General features: G+C 41.4%; 1 protein-coding gene across 3 annotated transcripts in view; it reads right to left on the bottom strand.

Moving 5' to 3' along the window:
* SH3BP2 (SH3 domain binding protein 2) overlaps window positions 1-20,007 on the bottom strand; it is a 212,575-nt gene that overhangs the window by 39,233 nt on the left and 153,335 nt on the right. For all 3 annotated transcript variants that reach the window (XM_029592104.1, XM_029592093.1, XM_029592083.1), the window contains exons 4-6: window positions 18,729-18,846; window positions 12,894-12,964; window positions 7,652-7,740 (exon numbers count right to left, since the gene is read on the bottom strand). In XM_029592104.1, coding sequence (XP_029447964.1) covers window positions 7,652-7,740; window positions 12,894-12,964; window positions 18,729-18,846 — 278 coding nt within the window. The remainder of the gene's footprint in view (window positions 1-7,651; window positions 7,741-12,893; window positions 12,965-18,728; window positions 18,847-20,007) is intronic.

A 20,007-nucleotide genomic window follows, 5' to 3' on the forward strand; every position in this document is an offset into this window, starting at 1 on the left:
CTATTAATTTGATTAAAAACTATTTATTTTTTTTCTATTTATATACTACCCATTCAAACAAGAATCTAGGTAGGTTTATGATAACATGAAGCATTAAAATTACATAACAAAAAGACCAAAACACAAACTACATCAATGAAACAACCATATATTAAACATACAAACAAATATTTCCATACATTAAAAAAGTATTAATTGTTTTACATATTTTAATAAAAACATTACACATCATTATTTAAGGTAAAAAAAACAAACAAAAAAAACCCCAAAACAAAAAAAAAAAAAGTTTTAATCCAAAATGACTCAAATCTCATTAGGAATAGAATTCCACAAAACTGGTCCCCCTAAAGGCAAAAGCCTTTTTTTTTTTTGTCTCACTAAATCTAACTTCCTTAAGTGAGGGAATGTATAACAACTTTTCTTGTGAAGACTGTAGCTGCTTTAATAAACACTTTGGGGCCAAACCATGTAATGCTTTAAAACTAAATCTTAAAATCAGTTCTAAAAGAGATAGGCAGTTACACGCAGGGAGATCTTAGTAAAGGAGAAATACGGTCCCTAGATTTTAAGCCCTGTAGAATACATGCAGTGGTATTTTGAATAAATTGTAATCTGTGCAATTGAAACTTAGTCATACCTGCGAACACAATACTTTGAAGATCAAGGAGACTAAGCAATTATTATGATACTCAGATTAGTCAAGCTGAGAATGAACCACAGGCATTATTTGTAGTGGTCAAGGAGTAGACAAAATCTAACACTTGCTTAAAAACTCCTTTAGTACAGATGCCAAATTATATTAAGTTTGCTTTATAAGAACAAGATTGAGGTATTTCAAGATAAAATTTCAGAAGGGTTCTTCAGAGGCAGCTCCTTTAGCTACTAAAATTCCCATGGTTGAATGTGTCCTCTTGATTCTGTATCATGTAGTGAAATCACTAAAATGATTGGCCAGACTAATCCTAACTCTTCTCGTCTTGACCCCTGGCTGCATTTCTTGGTGAAGAAATGCTTATACACTTTAGTGGATTATCTGTATAAAATGTGTCAATTTATCATTGCAGAAGGTATAGGAGACTTATTCAACCTTTAATTAGAAATTTGAATGCAGCTGCATCTCAAACTGCTAATTACCGTCCTGTTTCTAACCTGTCGTTTTTGGCCAAAATTATTGAAAAGGCATTTATTTCTCATTATCCATATGGTTAGATGAATCGGGTATTCTAGATGACAATTCATACAGATTTTGAGAATATTTTAGCTTTACATTAGTGGAAGATTTTTAGAAGAGGATTAGATAAAGGGGTGAATTTGTTTTTTATATCTTTTGATTTAACAGCTGTCTTCAATATCCTTGATCATGATTTATTGTTATGTCAACTGAAAGATATTAACTGGAGGCATAGCTTTTTCCTGGTTTGAATCTTTTTTTTAGATAAATGAAGGCTAAAGTTAAAAGTGCGGGTTTCTTTTTCGTATTCTTGGTAGCTACGATAGGGGGTTCCCCCCAAAGTTCATTGTTATCCCCCCTTTTCTTCAATGTGTACATGAGCCCATTATATAACCTGATCAGGGAGTTAGATTTACAAGTCAACATTTATGTGGATGATTTTCAGTTTTACTTTGAGTTGGACTCCTCACATCTTGACTCAGTTGAGTAACTCAGGGACTGAAAGAAATCATGTTATGGTTAAAGCCTAATAAATTAAAAGTTAACCCACCTAAAGCTGAGATTCTATGGTTTAGAAAACCATCAGTAGTCTGAGATCTTCCACTGATAATAGTGGATGATGTTGACATTTCTATACAAGTAGTATGAGTTTTAGGGGTGGTACTGGAATCAGGATTAAAGTTTTAATCTCAGATTTCAAAAGTGGTGAGATCTTCATTTCTATACCTCAGAGAGGTTGTTTCAACCTTTTTTTTTCTTTTTTTTTTTTTTCATTATTTATTTATAAATTTTAGATACATTACAAGAATACCTTGTTTGAAACAAATAAAGTTATACATAAATAACTCGAAAGAAAAAATATCTTTTAGCAGATATCAAACATCATAACTTTATATCTTAAGTCCTCAATATTGGAGGATCCATAACGCAACTTTAGGAAATATTACACATACATATTTAACTATATGGGTATATGTCAATTAAGATGTATTAGCACAACATTTATTAAGGACCTTTCTTTTCAGGATACTATGGTTCTGGAGTTTCCACAGAGTTAGGAAGAGGAATTTTACCAACAAGAAATTGAGACAGTTGGGGGGGATCAAAAAATATATATGAAACATTCTGATACTTGTTTTTTTTCTTTTTATCATGAAACAATTTAGCTACTTTTATTCATGCCACAATTAGAGATTGATTATAACCATTTAAATGAAGTATGTAATTTCTCTCATCATCCTTTAATCTAGTATATTTCCAGATTATCTCTAGCCTTCTCCCTTTTCTCTTTAATAAATGAAGCTCTGATGTATACCAAGGAGCCGATTTACAACTATTCTCTTGTTACTGCTTAATTGGAGTAATCTGATTCACAGCTTCAACTAGAGATCTATTCCTGCTTTCTACAAGTTCATCTAAGCCTATGTCATTAAAGTTTTCTGTGAACACTGAAATAACATTTTGAAATCTTTCTATTATTCAATATAGAAGTAAAACAAATAACGGAATGTGAATTGACTAAGATGGAACTGCATTTTAATCTCCAACAAAGGTAAATAATGATCTGACCAACTCTTGTTTAATAGAGAAATTGAAGATGACAACAGCCTAAACCCCCAATCTGGAAAAAAATCAAATTTAATTTATTACTCTTTAGATGCATAGAAGATCGGCCAATTTGCTTATAACCCTGTAAAGTTAAATTTGATTAAAACGTTACCATATCACTAGATTCCCCAGCTGAAGGAAAATTAAAATCCCCAAGTATAATCAGAACTTTCCTATTGAGACTTAAAGTCATAATTAATTGGGACAATTTCTGAATTAGTTGAGCATCTCTGGGGCCAATTAAACCAAAAAGCTTAAAAAATCAAACTCATTTTAATTGTATTTTCTCTTTAATTATGATTCTCAAGAGACAATTTTGGGCAGGCTGTGTTACACACACAACAGCTTTTTCCATCAATGAAATATGCTAAGATTCATCATATTCCAATAGCAAGGCACTAGAACAGTTACAATCTCCAGCCACATTTTTAAATAGAGAATGTTTCCAATTTTTTTTTAAATAAAACAGCTGGATTACATAAACCAATTTTTTTTTTAGAATAGTTGGATAGAAAAATCTTTAATACTACTCTTGTGTTTGTCCAAGAAATGTGAGACTGCAGTACCAGCAGTGGCCACAAGATAGCAGTATTGTCTATGAGAACAAAAGAATGCACAAACATACAAACATTATAACTGGCTTTTATATGCTATAGAACAGGGGTCCCCAACCACCGGTCTGCGGACCGGGACCGGGCCGTTGGGGGTTTTTTGCCGGTCCGCGGCGCCACCAAGCACCGGCAAGTGTGTCGCACGCTCCCGTTCTCTCCCGCTGCCGTTGCCACCGGGCTATCAGCACGTTCAAGCCCAGTGGGAACGGCAGCGGTACTAGAAAAAGCTGTGGCACCCGTGGCTGGCCTTTTCTTCTTCCCACGCCTGCCCCCCCCCTCGTGACCCGGAACAGGAAGTGATACGCGGTGCGCGGGAAGGAGAAAGAGCCGTGCCGCGTGATAAAGTAGCAGCGGCGGCTGCGGTGTCTGTCCCCGAGCAATTGAAGCAGCCGGTAATCGGGAAAGGAGACAGCAGCATGAGCCTCCCGCGGCCGATGGGATTCTTTTTTCTTGGCCTGCGGGGGCTGCTGCAGCTCCCATTTGTGCTCGGGGGGTGGGGAGAGGAAGTGAGTGAGAGAAAGAGAGAGAAGCAGCCAGCCAGCCTGTGTGTGATTGAGAGAAACTGGTCAGAGAGTTGATGTGTGTGTGTTTGTGTATGTGAGAGACAATGAAAGTGACTGCTCAGGGAGATGACTGATGTGTATGTAAGAGTGTGAGACATTAGTCAGGGAGGTGACTGATGTGTATGTGAGAGAAAAAAGCATGGAAGTGAGAAGTCTGGGTATGTGGGAAAGCATGGGCGTAAGAAGCCTGGTGTTGGGGGGGGGGGGGGGTGAAAGAAAGCATGGGCGTGAGAAACCTGGATGAGTGTGCATGCATGAGAGAGACTGGTTGGTAAGGTGACGGTGTGTGTGAGAGAAAAAGACTGGTGTGTGTGAATGTGAGAGAATGTGATTCAGGGAATGGGAAGCCTGTGCACGTGGAGAGTGAGCATGGAAATGAGAGAGACTGGTGTGTGTGTGTAACAGAGAGAAAGTGATTATGGGAATGAGAAGCCTGTGCATGTGAAGAGTGAGCATGGGAGTGAGAAACCTGGGTGTGTGTGAGACACATCATGGGAGTGAGAAGCCTGTATATCTGAAAGAGAACATGGGAGTGAGAGACTGGTGAGTGTGTGTGTGTGAGAGAGAGAAAGAAAGTGATTATGGGAATGAGAAGCCTGTGCATGTGGAGAGAACAAGCATGGGAGTGAGAGAGACAGAGAAAGTGATTATGAGAGTGAGAAGCCCATATATGTAAGTAGAACACAGGAGTGGGAAGCCTGTGTGTGTGTATGGCATGAGAGAAACTGTTCAGGAAGGTGACTGGTGTGTGTGTGCCAAAGACTGTTTGGGAGATGATTGGTGTGTGAGAGACAGAAACTGGTCATGGGGGCATGACTGGTATGGTATGTGTGTGAGAGACATGGGCACTAAGGAAGAGGACCATAAGTAAAGAGCTTAGCTTCTACTGCTGCTTCTGCTGTGTGCCACGGCCTGCATGGAAGGGGAGTAGGAGAGCTGCTGGAGGGGGTAAGTAAAGGTGGCTTTTTAAGTTATTTTTCTTGACTGCCAATTTAATTGTGTGATGTCTGCTTTTTTGAAATATTTTATTGGTGTTTGGAGAATGTTTAATAGTTTTTATGAGTTCTTAATTGTTGGATGTTATTCTGTTCATAGCTGTTTTGAAACATTTATTCTGCTTATTAGTATAGTTTTACAATTATTTCTGTGTGGGGATCTATAGCTGCTTGCTAGTTCTGTTTTCCTAATAAGAGGTGTATTGGTGTTTAGAGCCTGATTTAATATTTGTAGTGTTGCCTTTTCATAGGTAGGGTTGTTACTGGTTGAGTGCCTTCCATAATACAGGTGTAACTGTGTACGGATTAGTTTATGTGCATTACTACAGATCCTGGGAGTATGTTAGGTTGGTTCTGTGTCTGTTACCGAGATGAGATATTTTACTAGCATGTAAGCGTTTGTATCAGTCTTATTTGTTGTGTTTTGTCAAGAGGACATGCATTGGTGGTAAACTGCTGTCTTTTCATAAGTAGGGCTATTGAGCCTGGAAGTAGAAGGAGTTGCTGTTACTGAGATGACACCAGAACCAGAATATCTTTTTTGTAGGGTAAGTTGTATGGGGAATGTCATAATTCTGCTTTACATCCATTATTGTGGGTCAGGGGGGTTCCCGTGGATGCAAACTGTACTTTTACATCTAGCCCCATGACGATCATGGGTCAGTGTGTCATGCATGTGAGAACCTATGGTGAGTTGAGTCACATTCACATTATAAATGTCATAATTAAATGATAAGTGTGCACTAAAATCCAACCCCCTCCATAACCCCGCCCCCATATGACCAAATCCCCGCCCCTGCCCCACCCCACCCTGCCCTGCCGGGCCATGGAAAAATGGTCTTGCTTGAAGCCGGTCCCTGGTGCAAAAAAGGTTGGGGACCACTGCTATAGAAGATGGATTATAGAACAAAATAGTCATGATGCTGTTTGACCAACTTTAGTAGCTTCCTATAATAGCAGCATAATAGAAAATAGTACAAAAGAACATAAGAAATGCCATGCTAAGTTAAACCAAAGTCCATTGAGCCCAGCAACAGTGGCCAATCTGGGTCACAACTACTAGCAGATTAAAAAATTACTTACTCCCAGGATTAGCAATGGCTTTCCCTAGTCTACCTAGCTAATAATATTTTATGGACTTTTCCTTCTAAGAACCTGTTCAAACCTCTTTTAGACCCCACTGCACTAGTTGCCTTGATCACGTCCCTCTGGCAACAGACTCCACAGCTTGATGTACATTGAGTGAAAAAGTACTTTCCACAATTTGTTTAAAATCTGCTAATTGTTAGTTTCATGGAGTGTCCCCTTGTTTTAGTATTATTTAAAAGGGTAAATAACCATCCTTTATTTACCTGTTCCATCCCACTCATGATTTTATAAATCTCTATAATGTCCCCCCTCTCAGTTGTTGCTTTTCCAAGCTGAAGCGCCTTAACCTTTGTAGCCTCTCTTCACATGGGAGTCATTCCATTCTCTATCATTTTTGTTGCCCTTCTCTGCATTTTTTCTAGTTCTGCTATGTCTTTTCAGATGGACAACTAGAATTGCACACACTACTCAAATTGCAGTGATATCATGGATTGCTACAGAGCCAATATGACATTTTTCTGTTTTATTCTCCATTCCTTTTCAAATAATACCTAACATTCTATTTGTTTTTTTTTTTTTTTTACCACTGTCATGCACTGAGCTGAGGATTTCAATGGATTGTCCACAAGAACTCTCAAGACCTTTTTGTTGGTTGGCGACTCTTACTATGGAACCCAGTATTGTGTACCTATAGTTGGATTATTTTTTTCTTAAGTGCATCACTCTGCACTTTTCCACTTTAAATATCATCCGCCATTCAGATGCCCAGTTTCTTAGTCTTGCAAGGTCTTTCTGCGGTTTCTCACCATCCACTGCTCTTTTAACAACTTGGAATAATTTCATGTCATCTGCAAATCAGATCACTTCATTTGTTGACTTATTAATATGTTAAAACAGCAGGAATCCCTATACAGAATCCTGTGGTACTCTACTAATGACCTTTCTCCATTTGGAAAACTGACCATTTAGTCCTACCCTTGTTTCCCTGTGTTTTAACCCGTTATCAATCCACAATAGGATGCTGCCTCCTATCCCATGATTTTTTTTTAATTTCTTGAAGAATCTCTCATGGAGGACAAATGGCGCTGAATAACAGCCTTGCTATGATTAAATCTAAGAGTTTTTTTTAAATTTATTGGGTGTGTGTTTAAGGTTAATTTGTTAATGACCAGCAATAGGAACAAAACTGGACAATTACTAAAATCAGGGTTAATTGCATGTTCTAAATCACTAATTGACTTATTTTGAAGATTTTTCTCCTAATGGGGGTAACAAACTGCATATAAAAAAAATGTGGCTAGGTAGTGAGAATCAAACACCAATGGCTACTTGCCCAGGAACCAGTTTTCACACCTTTTTAGTTCCAGCAAGTGACCCATGCAAATTCTCAGTCTACTTCCCATCACACACAATTATAAACTCAAAATTAAATTCCAACCTTAAACTACACACAGTAACAAAGAAGGGCAATGCTGAAATATTTATAAGGTTTGTTACACACTTCATTTTTATGAGAATTCCTTTTTTTTGGCTCTAAACACATTACATTACAGCGTATGGTGTGGTGAAGTCAGTTTATGGCCAAACTGATGTGGAAATAAAGGTATTTCTCACCTTCCGTCTCGACTGGATTGTGAACATACTTGATATCAACTGGGCGTTCCACTGACCCATAAAAACTATCAGCATCAGAGTCTGAATCACTACAGGAAAAAATAAAATAAATTAAAAAAAATAGGTTCTTTTCCCCTTCTCCCCACTGTAACTTGTTTTTGATCTTGTTCCATTTTAAGATATATACATACATTATATATATAGGTAGAGCAGAATCTAATTCTATTGAATAGACGGGATCCAGACCCTTAGGGAAAAAGGTTAGATATTTTAGGCAAGTACTTTTCCTTAAGTTTTGGAGCACAGACCACTTGCAGAAGGTGGACTTGATAGTTCAATAATAATATTTTGATCTCAAGCAGAAGGCCCAAGTTTGATACCAATCATTCTGAGAAGCTGCTCTCAGAGTGCTACAGGGACAATATTGAAGATTCCTGATGGAACAGAATGTACCAGGAAAAGGGAGAGGGAGTGTCATAAATTGTTTTGATTGCAGTGCTCTTTGGCCACATGTGACTAGGCAGCAGTCTCATAGGGGGCTGGCCTATGGATTTCTAGCCTCATTGTGTAGCCCAATAATTGCAATAACAGAGAACCACAGCTCTCTTCAGAAGCCAGTACATGAATGCTCTTGAGCTAGTCAGTAGGTGTTGCTGTTGTGCAATGTCTGGGATATCCTCCTGTGTGCTGTAAAAACTGGTCCATAATATATTCAGCCTCTGATAGTCCAGGGAACATAAGTCAGTTCTGAGAATGGACCCTGAGCCTCCCCAGACATGTTTCCAATGGGCTCTTGGATTGCCTTATTTATTTATTTATATTCCACTTTTCGGCATTTCAAAGCAGATTACATTCAGTTACCACAAAATGTACATACCGGTACATACCACAAAATGTTTTGAACACTGCAGAGTTATCTAATCATCACAAGGATTTCTCTCAATACATGTTTAGAGGAAACTGCTTGTAATTAGTGCTAATTCAATCAGCAGATTCTTAGTCACTGAAGATGTTAGAATTCTTGTGAACATGGTGTTGAGGTAACATCTCATCATAGAAATGAAACAAGGAAGTATTAGAGGCTCCCATACAGGCCTATCCTGTAAAGTGCGGCCGCGTTTACCCTGCTCCTAAGCCACTTTTAACTCACGTTCCGGCCGCGTTAGCCCTTCCTGCGATCCCGAATCCCCTTTAACCTACTCCTACCGCGTCCTAAATTCCCCGGGTAACCCCTTCCGCCCGCGGCATGCATATTGCATGCAAACGAGCGAATTAGCTCGATATTGCATGCAAACGAGCCAATTAGCTATTCCCCTAGCATCCCGTAACCCGCGCCCCGACTAACGCTACCTTTCCCTGCCGTTTTGTCGCGCGTTTAACCTGCAAACTTACCGCCTACCCTGACCCAGGCGGTAGAGACATGGGTAAGGGTAGGTGGCAAGCTTTCCCCCAGCCCCTGCTCACCTGCCCCGGCCGCGATCGTGGGTGCACCGGCAAAACTTACTTTTTGCAGCCATCGTCAGTAACACGACCTGGCTCCGTAGCTCCTCCCGAAGACAAAGATGGCCGCCTGCACGGGGAAAGCGTGCAATTGGCCGCTGAAGACGTGACATCGTGACGTCACGTCTTCAGTGGCCAATTGTACGCTTTCCCCGTGCAGGCGGCCATCTTTGTCTTCGGGAGGAGCTACGGAGCCAGGTCGTGTTACTGACGATGGCTGCAAAAAGTAAGTTTTGCTTGCGTCCAAAAGCGACTTACTTTTGGGATCTTGACAGATCCCAAAAGTAAGTCGCTTTTGGAAAAAAACCCCAAATTGTCAATTTTGGAAAAAAAAAAAATTGCTTTTCTTTTTTTTTTAGTTTCGCCGCTCAGTTTCGTCGCTTGTCGGGTCCGGGTTGGGGGTCCGGTCGGGTTCGGGCTTCGCCGGGTCGGGTTCGGGCTTTGCCGCTCAGTTTTGCCGCTGTCATCTTCTCCCCTCTCCCGGAGCAGGGCGCGAAAAGCAGCCTTGCTCCGGGAGGAGGGAGAACAGACTGACAGCGGTCAGGCCGGGTCCGGTTGGGGGTTGGGGGTCCGGGTCAGGTTCGGGCTGGGGGAAAGCTTCGCCACTGTCAGTGTCTCTTCTCCCCTCCTCCCGGAGCAAGGCTGCTTTTCGCGCCCTGCTTCGGGAGGAGGGGAGGGGGACTGGCAGTCCCGACTTCTGGTATCTGTCATTTCCATTTGAAATGACAGATACCAGCGTGGCGTGAAGCCTTAGCCCCGCGCACCCAGGATCCTGTATAGGCGCTCTATCCAGTATCCTGGGTTGCGCGGGCCTAAGGCTTTTTGGACGCGGCTTACATTTACATATAATTAGGCTTCAGGATCGAGCGGTAGGTGAGCTGCACTGTGCGGGCGGTAACCGCGGGTGCCGTAGGCACTAACGCAGCTCTTCCTACCGCTCGGTACTGGATCACCCTGCAAGTGAATCATGGATCCAATGTTTTGGCTCAGTTCCCAAATTTTTAGATGTTAGCGATGAAAGTATTCCATGTCTGTTTTTCCTCAGTGTTTGAAAAATTGTATATAAGCAGTAGTATAGAAAAATTAGAGAATGATATTTTGGTTACAAAAAAAGTGCTAATGTTGAGATGGATATAATGAAAACAGAGGAAGTTCATCCTGGTTTGGAGGACCTATATAGTTTCTCTTGCATATTATTTACTGGGACATTTGTTGCACTGAATAAATTATACTACTTTATTGATTTGCTGGTAAGTGATCCATGCACGTCAATGCACCTAACCGGACGACGGCCGAGTTAGGAAAACCAATCGGGGTCACGTTAGCAAGGAGATGCTAGGGGCGCGCAAGCTAATGTGAGCCCCTAATTTAAATATTGCATGGCGCTCCCCTTGGGGGCGCATTAAGAAAGCGGGCGCTGACTGTTCAGTGCCCGCTTTCTACGCACATTTATTGCATCGGCCCCTAAATAATAAGATTCTGCTGATTGCCTATGATTGATGCTAATCTGGATTGCTTTGAATACTTCCTGATGATCCTTATTTTGGAAGTTCCACTACAACATTCTCTAGATGCTATATAAAAGCTTCCTTCTCCAGCTCCACAGTCACATATAAAAACAAGGTCTGTCTGATCTCAAAAGTTCATATACGATAACATGTTTTTTTGTTGGTCCTTTAAAAAATTATCACAATCTACAAAAGAAGCCACTTTTCTCCAGGAACAATATGGCTAATAGAACTCTACACCTTGGACACCACGGAATCACATGGAACACAGGCTTAAAAATGTGAGGTTAAGATGATGAAAGTATTGAAGTGTGGCTTTTTGAGATTGTACTCACTGCAAAACTACTCACTAGTGGCAAATTCTGAGCACACTTGATGTTGGCTAGGTATTGGATGGGAAAGCCCTGCGCGCATAAATCCTCCCTATTTTGCAAAGGCCGCCGGCTCCCGCAAAGCCCCGGGACGCGCGTAAGTCCTGGGGCTTCGTAAAAGGGGCGGGAGGGGGCGTGTCCGGGGGCGGGCCGGGAGGGCGGTCCCGAGTCCCCCGGCACTGCGGCCTGTGCTGGGGGATGCGAGGCGGCGTGCGCAAGTTACTCCTGCTTCAAGCAGGTGTAACTTGCCCAAAGGTAGGGGGGGGGGGGGGATTTAGGTAGGGCCGGGGGGTGGGTTAGGTAGGGGAAGGTGGGGGGACGTGGAAGGAAAGTTCCCTCCGAGGCCGCTCCGATTTCGTAGGCTGTGCGGCTTGGCGCCCGCAGGCTGCCGATTTTGCGCAGCTTTGCGCGCGCCGACCCCGGATTTTATAAGGTACGCGTGGCTACGTGCGTATCTTATAAAATCCGGCGTACTTTTGTTCGCGCCGGTTGCGCGTACTTTCTAAAGATCTACCTCAGCGAGGGTAATTTGCAAAGGCATTTTCACGGGTAAAACAGTGCTTTACCTGTAGAAATGGCCAGTTATAAAATTGCCCACCTGATATGCGGGTAAACGTATGCATGCCTGTCATGTTTGCACGCAAGTTTACTGGGATTCAGTGGAGGCATTTGCATAATTTAGCAGGTGTAATCATGTGAGGGTTGTTTTGATGGGATAAATTTCAAAAGGGAAAATATGCATATGCTTTCACTTTGAAAATTGGTGGAATTTATAAGCATATTTGCCACCTAATTTATACAGACTGTTACAAAATTAGCCCCCATGGGGATAATCTGGCCACATAAGCATGAAGTCTGTGGTTATTTTTTTACCGGCAAATCTTGCACTAATTTTCAAAGTGACAGTATCTTCATACTTTCACTTTGAAAATGATCTCATGAAAACTACCCGTACACATTTTACACCTGCTGGGCTGTTTCAGGTAGCTTTTCTGAGAAAATCTGCACATAAATTTGTAAATGTAAGAGTGTGCAAAGCCCCTCACCAACCCTGCTCTCCTCAAGAATGCTTCTTCACCAAATGGGTAAACTTATATGTGCAGCAGCACTAAATCACTTTACTCACACACAGGGAGGGCAATTTACCACGGAGGAAGCACTGCTTTACCCGCTCTTTGAAAACTATCCTATAAATAATACAAATAAATAGCGAGACTTTCCCCTCGCCAGCTGTGCAGCTCTAGGGCTGACGCTTTACTGGTAAGCATACGACACAGTATTTAGGGACGTTAGTTTCCAGTTTTTATTGTATTTTTCCTGGCAATGTATCAGTGCTTCTTATAACAAAAATGAAGGGAAAAAAAACAGTCAGAGAAAAAAAAATGGAAATTTTTTTTCCACAGATTTTCTTCCACTTTTCTTGTAATAAATGGATATATTTTCTGAGAAAAATAAAATAAAAACTGAAAATGAAAGTCCCTACACTTATACATTACTGTGTACAGTTAAGGAATACCAGCTGGGCATTAAGGCTTTAAATGAATGTTTAACTGTTAAAAAAAAATAATAATTAAAAAAAAACCTATATTTACTTGTGGTTTCAATGGTATTTTTATGTCAAGTTGTTGAATGTCAGCATCTTCTGATCTCATTAGTACAATAACGTTTGGCTAAAACAGCCTCTCAAGGTTTAATGCTTTTCAAAAATAAAAAAATAAAATGAGTTTAGTTATTGTTTGACATTGTTTAAATCATAAATCATTTTTGACGCAAAGCACAGAAAACACTTTATTACTGGGTTTCCGTGTACAGGCAAAATGAGGAAACAAAATAATGAAAAAAAAAAAAAGAGTAGGTGCTTACCTTAAATCTGTCACAGTTTCCTTCTTTTCATGGTAGTAATCTATTTCCTTCCTTAGTGATAACATCCATTTCTAAAAGTGATAATTTCATCAAGACATTAAACATTAGATATCCATGCTTCTTCAAAAATATGCAATTTGTAAACCCCCAGAATTACTGGATTTCCACAAATATTCCAGTACAACCTACTCATCACCACTCGAGTTCATGTCCTTACGTGCAGGGCTGGTGCTTCCATTAGGCAAGCCAGGCGGTTGCCTAGGGCACCAAACGTTTTGGGGGTGGCGAAATCCTACTAGCACAAGGCCTAGATAGGAAAGCCAATATTGCCATAGAAGGGAGAACTGTGCTGGAGCTGCTTCCAATAGGTAAGATGGGGATGGGGTGCATGGCTGAAGCTTCACCTAGGGCGTCAAATACTCTTTGCACTGTCCTTGCTTATACAACCACTCTCAAACAGAAGCAAAGAGTGGCTCTACAACCATTTTAATTTTGTTTAGTTTTTTTTTTACTAGTGAAATTAGAGGTTCTGAAAAATTACAGAGTAACAGCATTTTAGTTGGTAATATCTCTTTTGGGGTCTTGGTAAATTTAGAATACATCTTTTATACACTAACCCTGCTGCAGGATTACTTATTAATGGTAAATCATCAAGATAATTCTGCTTGCAGTGGGGGGGGGGGGGGGGGTGATGAGGCAAGGCTATCCTTGCTTTTTAAATTTGTCGCTGGCACCCTTAACAATGAAAAATCAGGAACTTTCAAAATACAGTGGGAATTAAACTGGGATCTGTTAAGTTGCACATTGGTTTGTTTGCAGATGATATGCTGACTTTTGCAAGACAATTCCCAAACTCATATAGTTAATAGAACAATTTGGGAAATTTTCAGGCCTAAATATAAATTTTGAAAAGTCGGAGATTTTGCCGTTTTCCAATTCATTGCATTTGCACTTGGGAGGGTTAGCTCCCTTTGAAATGGGCAGTGTCCTAAAATATTTGGGAATATATTTAACTTGATTTTCACACCATGTATAAGCTAAATATTCAGAATAAGTTTGGATCCATTCAGCAACTGCTCCCCAAGTGGAAGGATCTTCCACTGTCCTTGCTTGGTAGAGCAGCAGTAGTTAAGATGGTGGTAGTGCCAAAGATTCTGTATGCTATTCAAACATTTCTTATCTGGATGAAAAGTTTTTTACATCTATGGTGGAGAGTTTTATTTGGCATGTTAAAGGGGCAAGAATTAGCTATGCTGAATTAGCAATAAATAGAGAAAAGAAGGGCCTTGCCCTGCCAGATTTAAGATTGTAGAATGTGACAGCCGTGCTTAGATGGGTTTACAATGTTCATACTGGTGCTTTGGTTACTCACCTGTAGGTTTTTTGGATTTTATGTGCTAATATTTCTTAATTTGCATTCTAGGAAGCCTAACTCTGCAATCCCCAACAATTATAGAGCGATAATTAGATTGCTGTATCTAGTGATGCTGGAACTGGAGAAGATTCAGGGGTAGGGATCAATGTTCCCTCAAAGGAGTGACTAGGTGCATGCAAATTTTTTTCATGTGAGCAACATTTTTTTTTAAACCAATAACCTTTGAGCATCAGTATTAGCGTTGCATTTCTGTATATAGCACAAAGAAAACAAGTATGTGAACGACCATGTAAAATCTGTGAACAATGCTCCGAAATGTATGAGCGATCACTCACACACTGAGCTTAGAGGGAACTATGGTAGGGATTTGCATGTATCACCAAACATTTTGAAGGATCCTAATGTATAAGCCAAAGAGGAGCCTGCTTCTGCTTGCTTTAGGACCATATTCTGGCACAGCTTCAAAGGTGGGCACCACCACCTTGACACTCTGCAGAATTCTTAATTCTAGCCCTGTCTCCATATAACAAATACATTTTATGTAGAATATACAATAACTTAACATTGAAAATTACATTCCAATTATGGGATTCTAGGCAGATTCCAAAACTGTTTTTGGGATCGGCATATGAATTACCTAAAAATAATGTACACAAACTGTTGAAACCACAATGACCCCTTCTTCAGATGTCATATCAGACATATTATTTTGGATAATATTTACATTGATCAAAAATATCACAGTCTGCGGAGAATCCAGTTTGCTCTAGAAGCCATGTACTGCTACTAGATCACTGTGTTACATATTTCAGTCAGACAGAAAATAAAATGATTTTTCTACCTTTGTTATGTGGGTGGGGTTTCTCTTCTATTGTTCCATGTCTCTTTTTCTTGATATCCTCATCTGTATTTTCCTAACTCCTTTTCCAGATTCTCCTTTCCATTTTAATTTCTTCTCTCTCTCCTATCACTGCCTCCCCTTCCCTTAATTTCTCTCTCCTCTAAATCTCTCTCTTGCATCATCACCACATTACTCTTTCACACCTGGATTTCATTCCTCCTTCTCCCTCACTCCTATCCTTCATCTCTCACCAGTTCTCCTGTCCCAACCTATCACTTCCCCAGCTGTCCTCTCCATTGCTGCTTTCACTTTCTATCTTCCTCTCACAGGGTTGCTCCCTCTATCAATTTTCTTCTGTATGGCTCCCTTCTCCCCCAATAGGTACCTCTTCTCACACCACTCCCCACCACCCCACCCTCTCTCAACCATTTCATTTTACTCACCTCCTCTCACTGCCTTCCATCTCCTCCAGTTTGTCTCCCCATTATGCTCACCTCCAGTTGTCCCTTTGCATATTCTCCCCTTCCCAATATCCCCTCTGGCTCTCTATCATACATGCTTCCCATCACCCATTACAGCTCTCACATTTCAAATCATCCCAACATCCCTCTCTCTCTTTTAAACCCTTCAGCCTATATCTGACTCTCTCTTCCCCCCACCCCCCTCCCATTACACCTCTGGATCTCTCTCTCACACATCCACTATCATCACCTCTTGCTTTCTTTCACCATATTCTCTTCCCAGTTTTCTCTTCTTCTCTTTTGCTCCCCCTCCCTATGTATTGGGCCTCTGCACCTGCCCTCCCTCCCACACACACAGTCCCTCATCCTATATGATCCTTATGTATCCCATACCCTGGTTCTCTCATCGCCTCATACAATTTACATGGCTGATTTCAATGAGATGGAGAGATTACTGCATTCATCTTCTCTTCCTGTGCATCCTGCAGCATTCATCTACCCCCAACATTTATCCTCTCCCATCATCCCCCCCTCACACCAACAGGTATTCACCCCTCTTCACCTTACTTCTTTTCAGCATTTACCTCCTCCCCATCAATCACTTACAGCTCCCTCCTTGTGCTCTTGTCTAGAATGGCTCCTTCCTCCTCTCCCACTCTGCCCTAGCTGAATCCTAGGATCACAGGCTGTGTCTGTCTGTTCCAGTCCCTCCTCAGTGCTTAAAACAAGGGGTGGGAGGGTATTAGACTAGAGCACAGGACACAGCAGAACAGAAAAACAATTGCGCTGCTCCCTTATCCAGCACCTCTGCTCCAGTTTCTCCCCACATGCTGTCTGCAGTGTCAGCTCAATCTCTCTCACTCCCTCCCCCTCCTGTGAGGACAGATAGGGAGGAGGTGAATTTAAAAGTAGACACTAAAGAGAAGAAAACAATTGCTTTGCTCCTCTTTCCAGCCCCTCCCAGCTGGTTTCCTGTAGAAAAGCAAACAGCAGCTATTTGAGATTTGGAGCACTGGCTAACAGATTCAGGGCATGAGCCCTGTGACCCATGGCCTCCCTATTGAGGGTACAAATTAGTGCAAAATTGTAATAGTGGGTTTTTGGTAATAAGGATACTGGCATCATTTGGAAGTTGATTCATTTCACATAGGCTAGCAAACTGCTTTCTGATATAAGGAATTCATACAGTAAGAGCGACACAGACAGACATTCAGGTACATAGCGAAGGGGGTCCCAAGCACACCTGGTCCCAGCATCACTAGAACCAAAGCTCTCCTTAAGCGGCCTCCACCTTACTCCCAAGACTATGGCTGACTTCTTTCATGACAAGGTTCAAAATTAACCTTGAATTCTCCACCAAGTCACCTCCACCTCATTACTGTCCTTCTCCTGTTATTTTACAATGGCCTTTTTTATTTTCTTAAAAAGAGCTTTTTTTCTAGCTAAGGTGCTCCACACTATTTTATTCTATTATATAGAGCCTGCAATGGCTGGTTTCAAGAACTGTTGCTGATCGAATTAAAAAGTGAACTTCGATGAAATTTTGTTCAGAGACCATAAAGCACTACTGAAACTAATTTAAAATAGTTTCCAAAACCTATTCTGTAGAAACCTTGCAGGGATACTGAACAAGCACTAAACCTAAACTGTTTCCGTCCAGCTGGAGAATACCCAATGACTGTTTCTCTGTAAGTCAGAGGGGCCATCAGTGTAGGGGGTGCTCAAATTGGTCCTCAGCCCCTCCCCCCCCCAGCCAATCAGGTTTTAGGACATCCCTAATAAATATGCATGAGAAATATCTGCATACAAATCGGAAGCAGTGTATGCAAATAAATCTTAAATTTCATTAGGGATATCCTGAAAACCCAAATGACTGCCCTCCCCCCCATCAAGGACCAGTTTTAGCATCCCTGAATTACTGCCACCCCAATATGTAGATTACATATATTACTTGTAAATAAAAATAATATACTCCTCTATTTCTCTTCTCACCCAACTTGACTCCATCCTGTACCCTCTCTGTCCTGATCTCACTGCAGGACAGAGAGGGTACCTTTCTCACAGGCCGATACAGTACAGTGCGCTCCGGCGGAGCACACTGTTAACCTGTGATTGGACGCGCGTTTTGGACGTGCTAGCTTTACCCCTTATTCAGTAAGGGGTAACAGCGCATCCAAAACGCGCGTCCAACCCCCCCCCCCCCGAACCTAATAGCGCCCGCAACATGCAAATGCGTGCTGATGGCCCTATTAGGTATTCCAGCGCGATACAGAAAATAAAACGTGCTGCCAAGCCGCACATTTTACTTTCAGAATTTAGCACCTACCCAAAGGTAGGCGCTAATTTCTCCGGGCACCGGGAAAGTGCACAGAAAAGCAGTAAAAACTGCTTTTCTGTGCACCCTCAGACTTAATATCATGCCGATATTAAGTCGGAGGTACCGAAAGTTAAAAAAAAGTAAAAAAAAATAGAAAAAAAAAAATTTGAAATAGGCCCGGGGGTCGAAAACCGGATGCTCAATTTTGTCGGCGTCTGGTTTCCGAACCCGTGGCTGTCAGCGGGCTCGAGAACCGATGCCGGCAAAACGTCGGCTGTCAAACCTGCTGACAGCCACCGCTTCTGTCAAAAAAAGAGGCGCTAGGGACGCGCTAGTGTCCCTAGCGCCTCTTTTTACCGCCAGCCCTAATTTTAATAAATTAAAATACTGTATTGCGCGCACAGGAGAGTGGCCTGTGCGCACGCTGGGAGAGCTACCAGGACTTATGGGTGCATATTAGAATGTGAAAAATTAGTCCATTCTTCCTTTGTATCTTACCTCATTTTTAGTTTTGGTTGCAAGAGCTTTGGGGAATACACTGGTAAGAAAAGCAAAACATAATAAAATGAGGGTGCTCAGTCCCTCCAGGGAGCCATGTGCTTCCACAACAGCTCAGCAAGTGATATAAGGGCAGCCAGCCCAGGCACCCCAGGGGACAAAAGCCTCTGAATTACAGATAATTCCCAAACTGAAAGCCACTTTCTCCTGCTGAAGTTTTACATACCAGCATTTTAGCATTTGAGGACGGCTAGGTTGAAATGGCTCAGTAAAACTCTGTCCTGATTAAACCAGTTCCACCATAAGTTATTTTATATATAATTAGACAGAGATATTATTTCACCTTTCTTTCATCTTCTGATGATGCAGAGAAGTACCAAGTCCTGTGCTTCTTGCTGATATGAACTATCTTGAAGGGAAAGACATTATTTGATGTTGTCTCTTCTGCTGCTCTCATAACCCTGTGAAAATAAGAACAGCTTGTCATGTGCAGAAGGTAGAGCTTTGCCGCTCCCGGTCACTACGCTAAGTTTTAAACAGATATTAGTTAACCTCCATCCTGGAGAGCAGGTACATTGATATTTTTGTCAAATCTCCGACAACCACAGACAGATACTTTTCCTGAACTAACAAATGATACTGACCCAGCAGGAAGCCCCATGAAAGCTTTTCAGCCACAACATCCTCAGCTCATCCTCCAAAGACCAGGAAAAGGCAGCTCCTACACACCCCTCAGCGTTACCCCCTCCCCACGCCCTGGGCATGTGGGTACACTAAGCTCTTCAAACCTTTGGTCATAGCAACAAGTCACACTGCAAATGCAGCCCTTATAAGCACAGCATGCTGCCATTTTAAAGAGACAAGCCGACTGGTCCCCAGCAATGGCAATTAGGGCTAGGGGAGTGACGTGGAGGGTAGAGAGGAACTAAGGTTTCCATTCACAACTCCATTTTATAGAATGCAAAGCCAAAATGAAAATGGTTTCATGGCATAAAATGTACATGGAGGCCAACTTAAAAAAATCAAACTAAAAGTGATCTGTGATTTGAAACTAAAAGTCAGATTACAAATGGAAAACTCAATTAAGGACCCCCCTCCCACCCCTGCTTCCACGGATCAGCAATTACTACCATGATTCAAAACAAGAATAGGCCTCTCTAATTTAATAAGTTAAAATTTCTGTGGCTAAAGTGTCACATGATCAAAAATGGACACCATGATTGTATCCTTTGGTTTGTTATTTGTTTTTTAAGTTACCTTTTACTTCCTTTTTCAATCTTTTAGGAGGTAAGGCCCTACTTACTGCAAAAGCAAGGACAGGAGAAAAGTTCTATCCATTTAAGAATAAGGGTTTAAGATCTCTCTATTTGTTCCCCCTCGAGATATCTGGCACGAAATACAGCCTTTTTCTGGGGACGCCTTCATCTAATTATATTGTACTTGGAACAGTCAAGTGGTTTGCTGATTATTGCTGCATGAAAATGAAAACTCTGGGCCTGATTTTCAAAAGCATTTAGATGCTTAAAATGGGTATTACACGTGTAAATGCACTGTACCCATATAATTAGACTTCTGAAAATTGCTACAATATATGCCATTGAATTGTCCACAGGATTCACATA

The sequence above is a fragment of the Rhinatrema bivittatum genome, chromosome 1, assembly GCF_901001135.1.
Source record: "Rhinatrema bivittatum chromosome 1, aRhiBiv1.1, whole genome shotgun sequence".
Taxonomy (NCBI): domain Eukaryota; kingdom Metazoa; phylum Chordata; class Amphibia; order Gymnophiona; family Rhinatrematidae; genus Rhinatrema; species Rhinatrema bivittatum.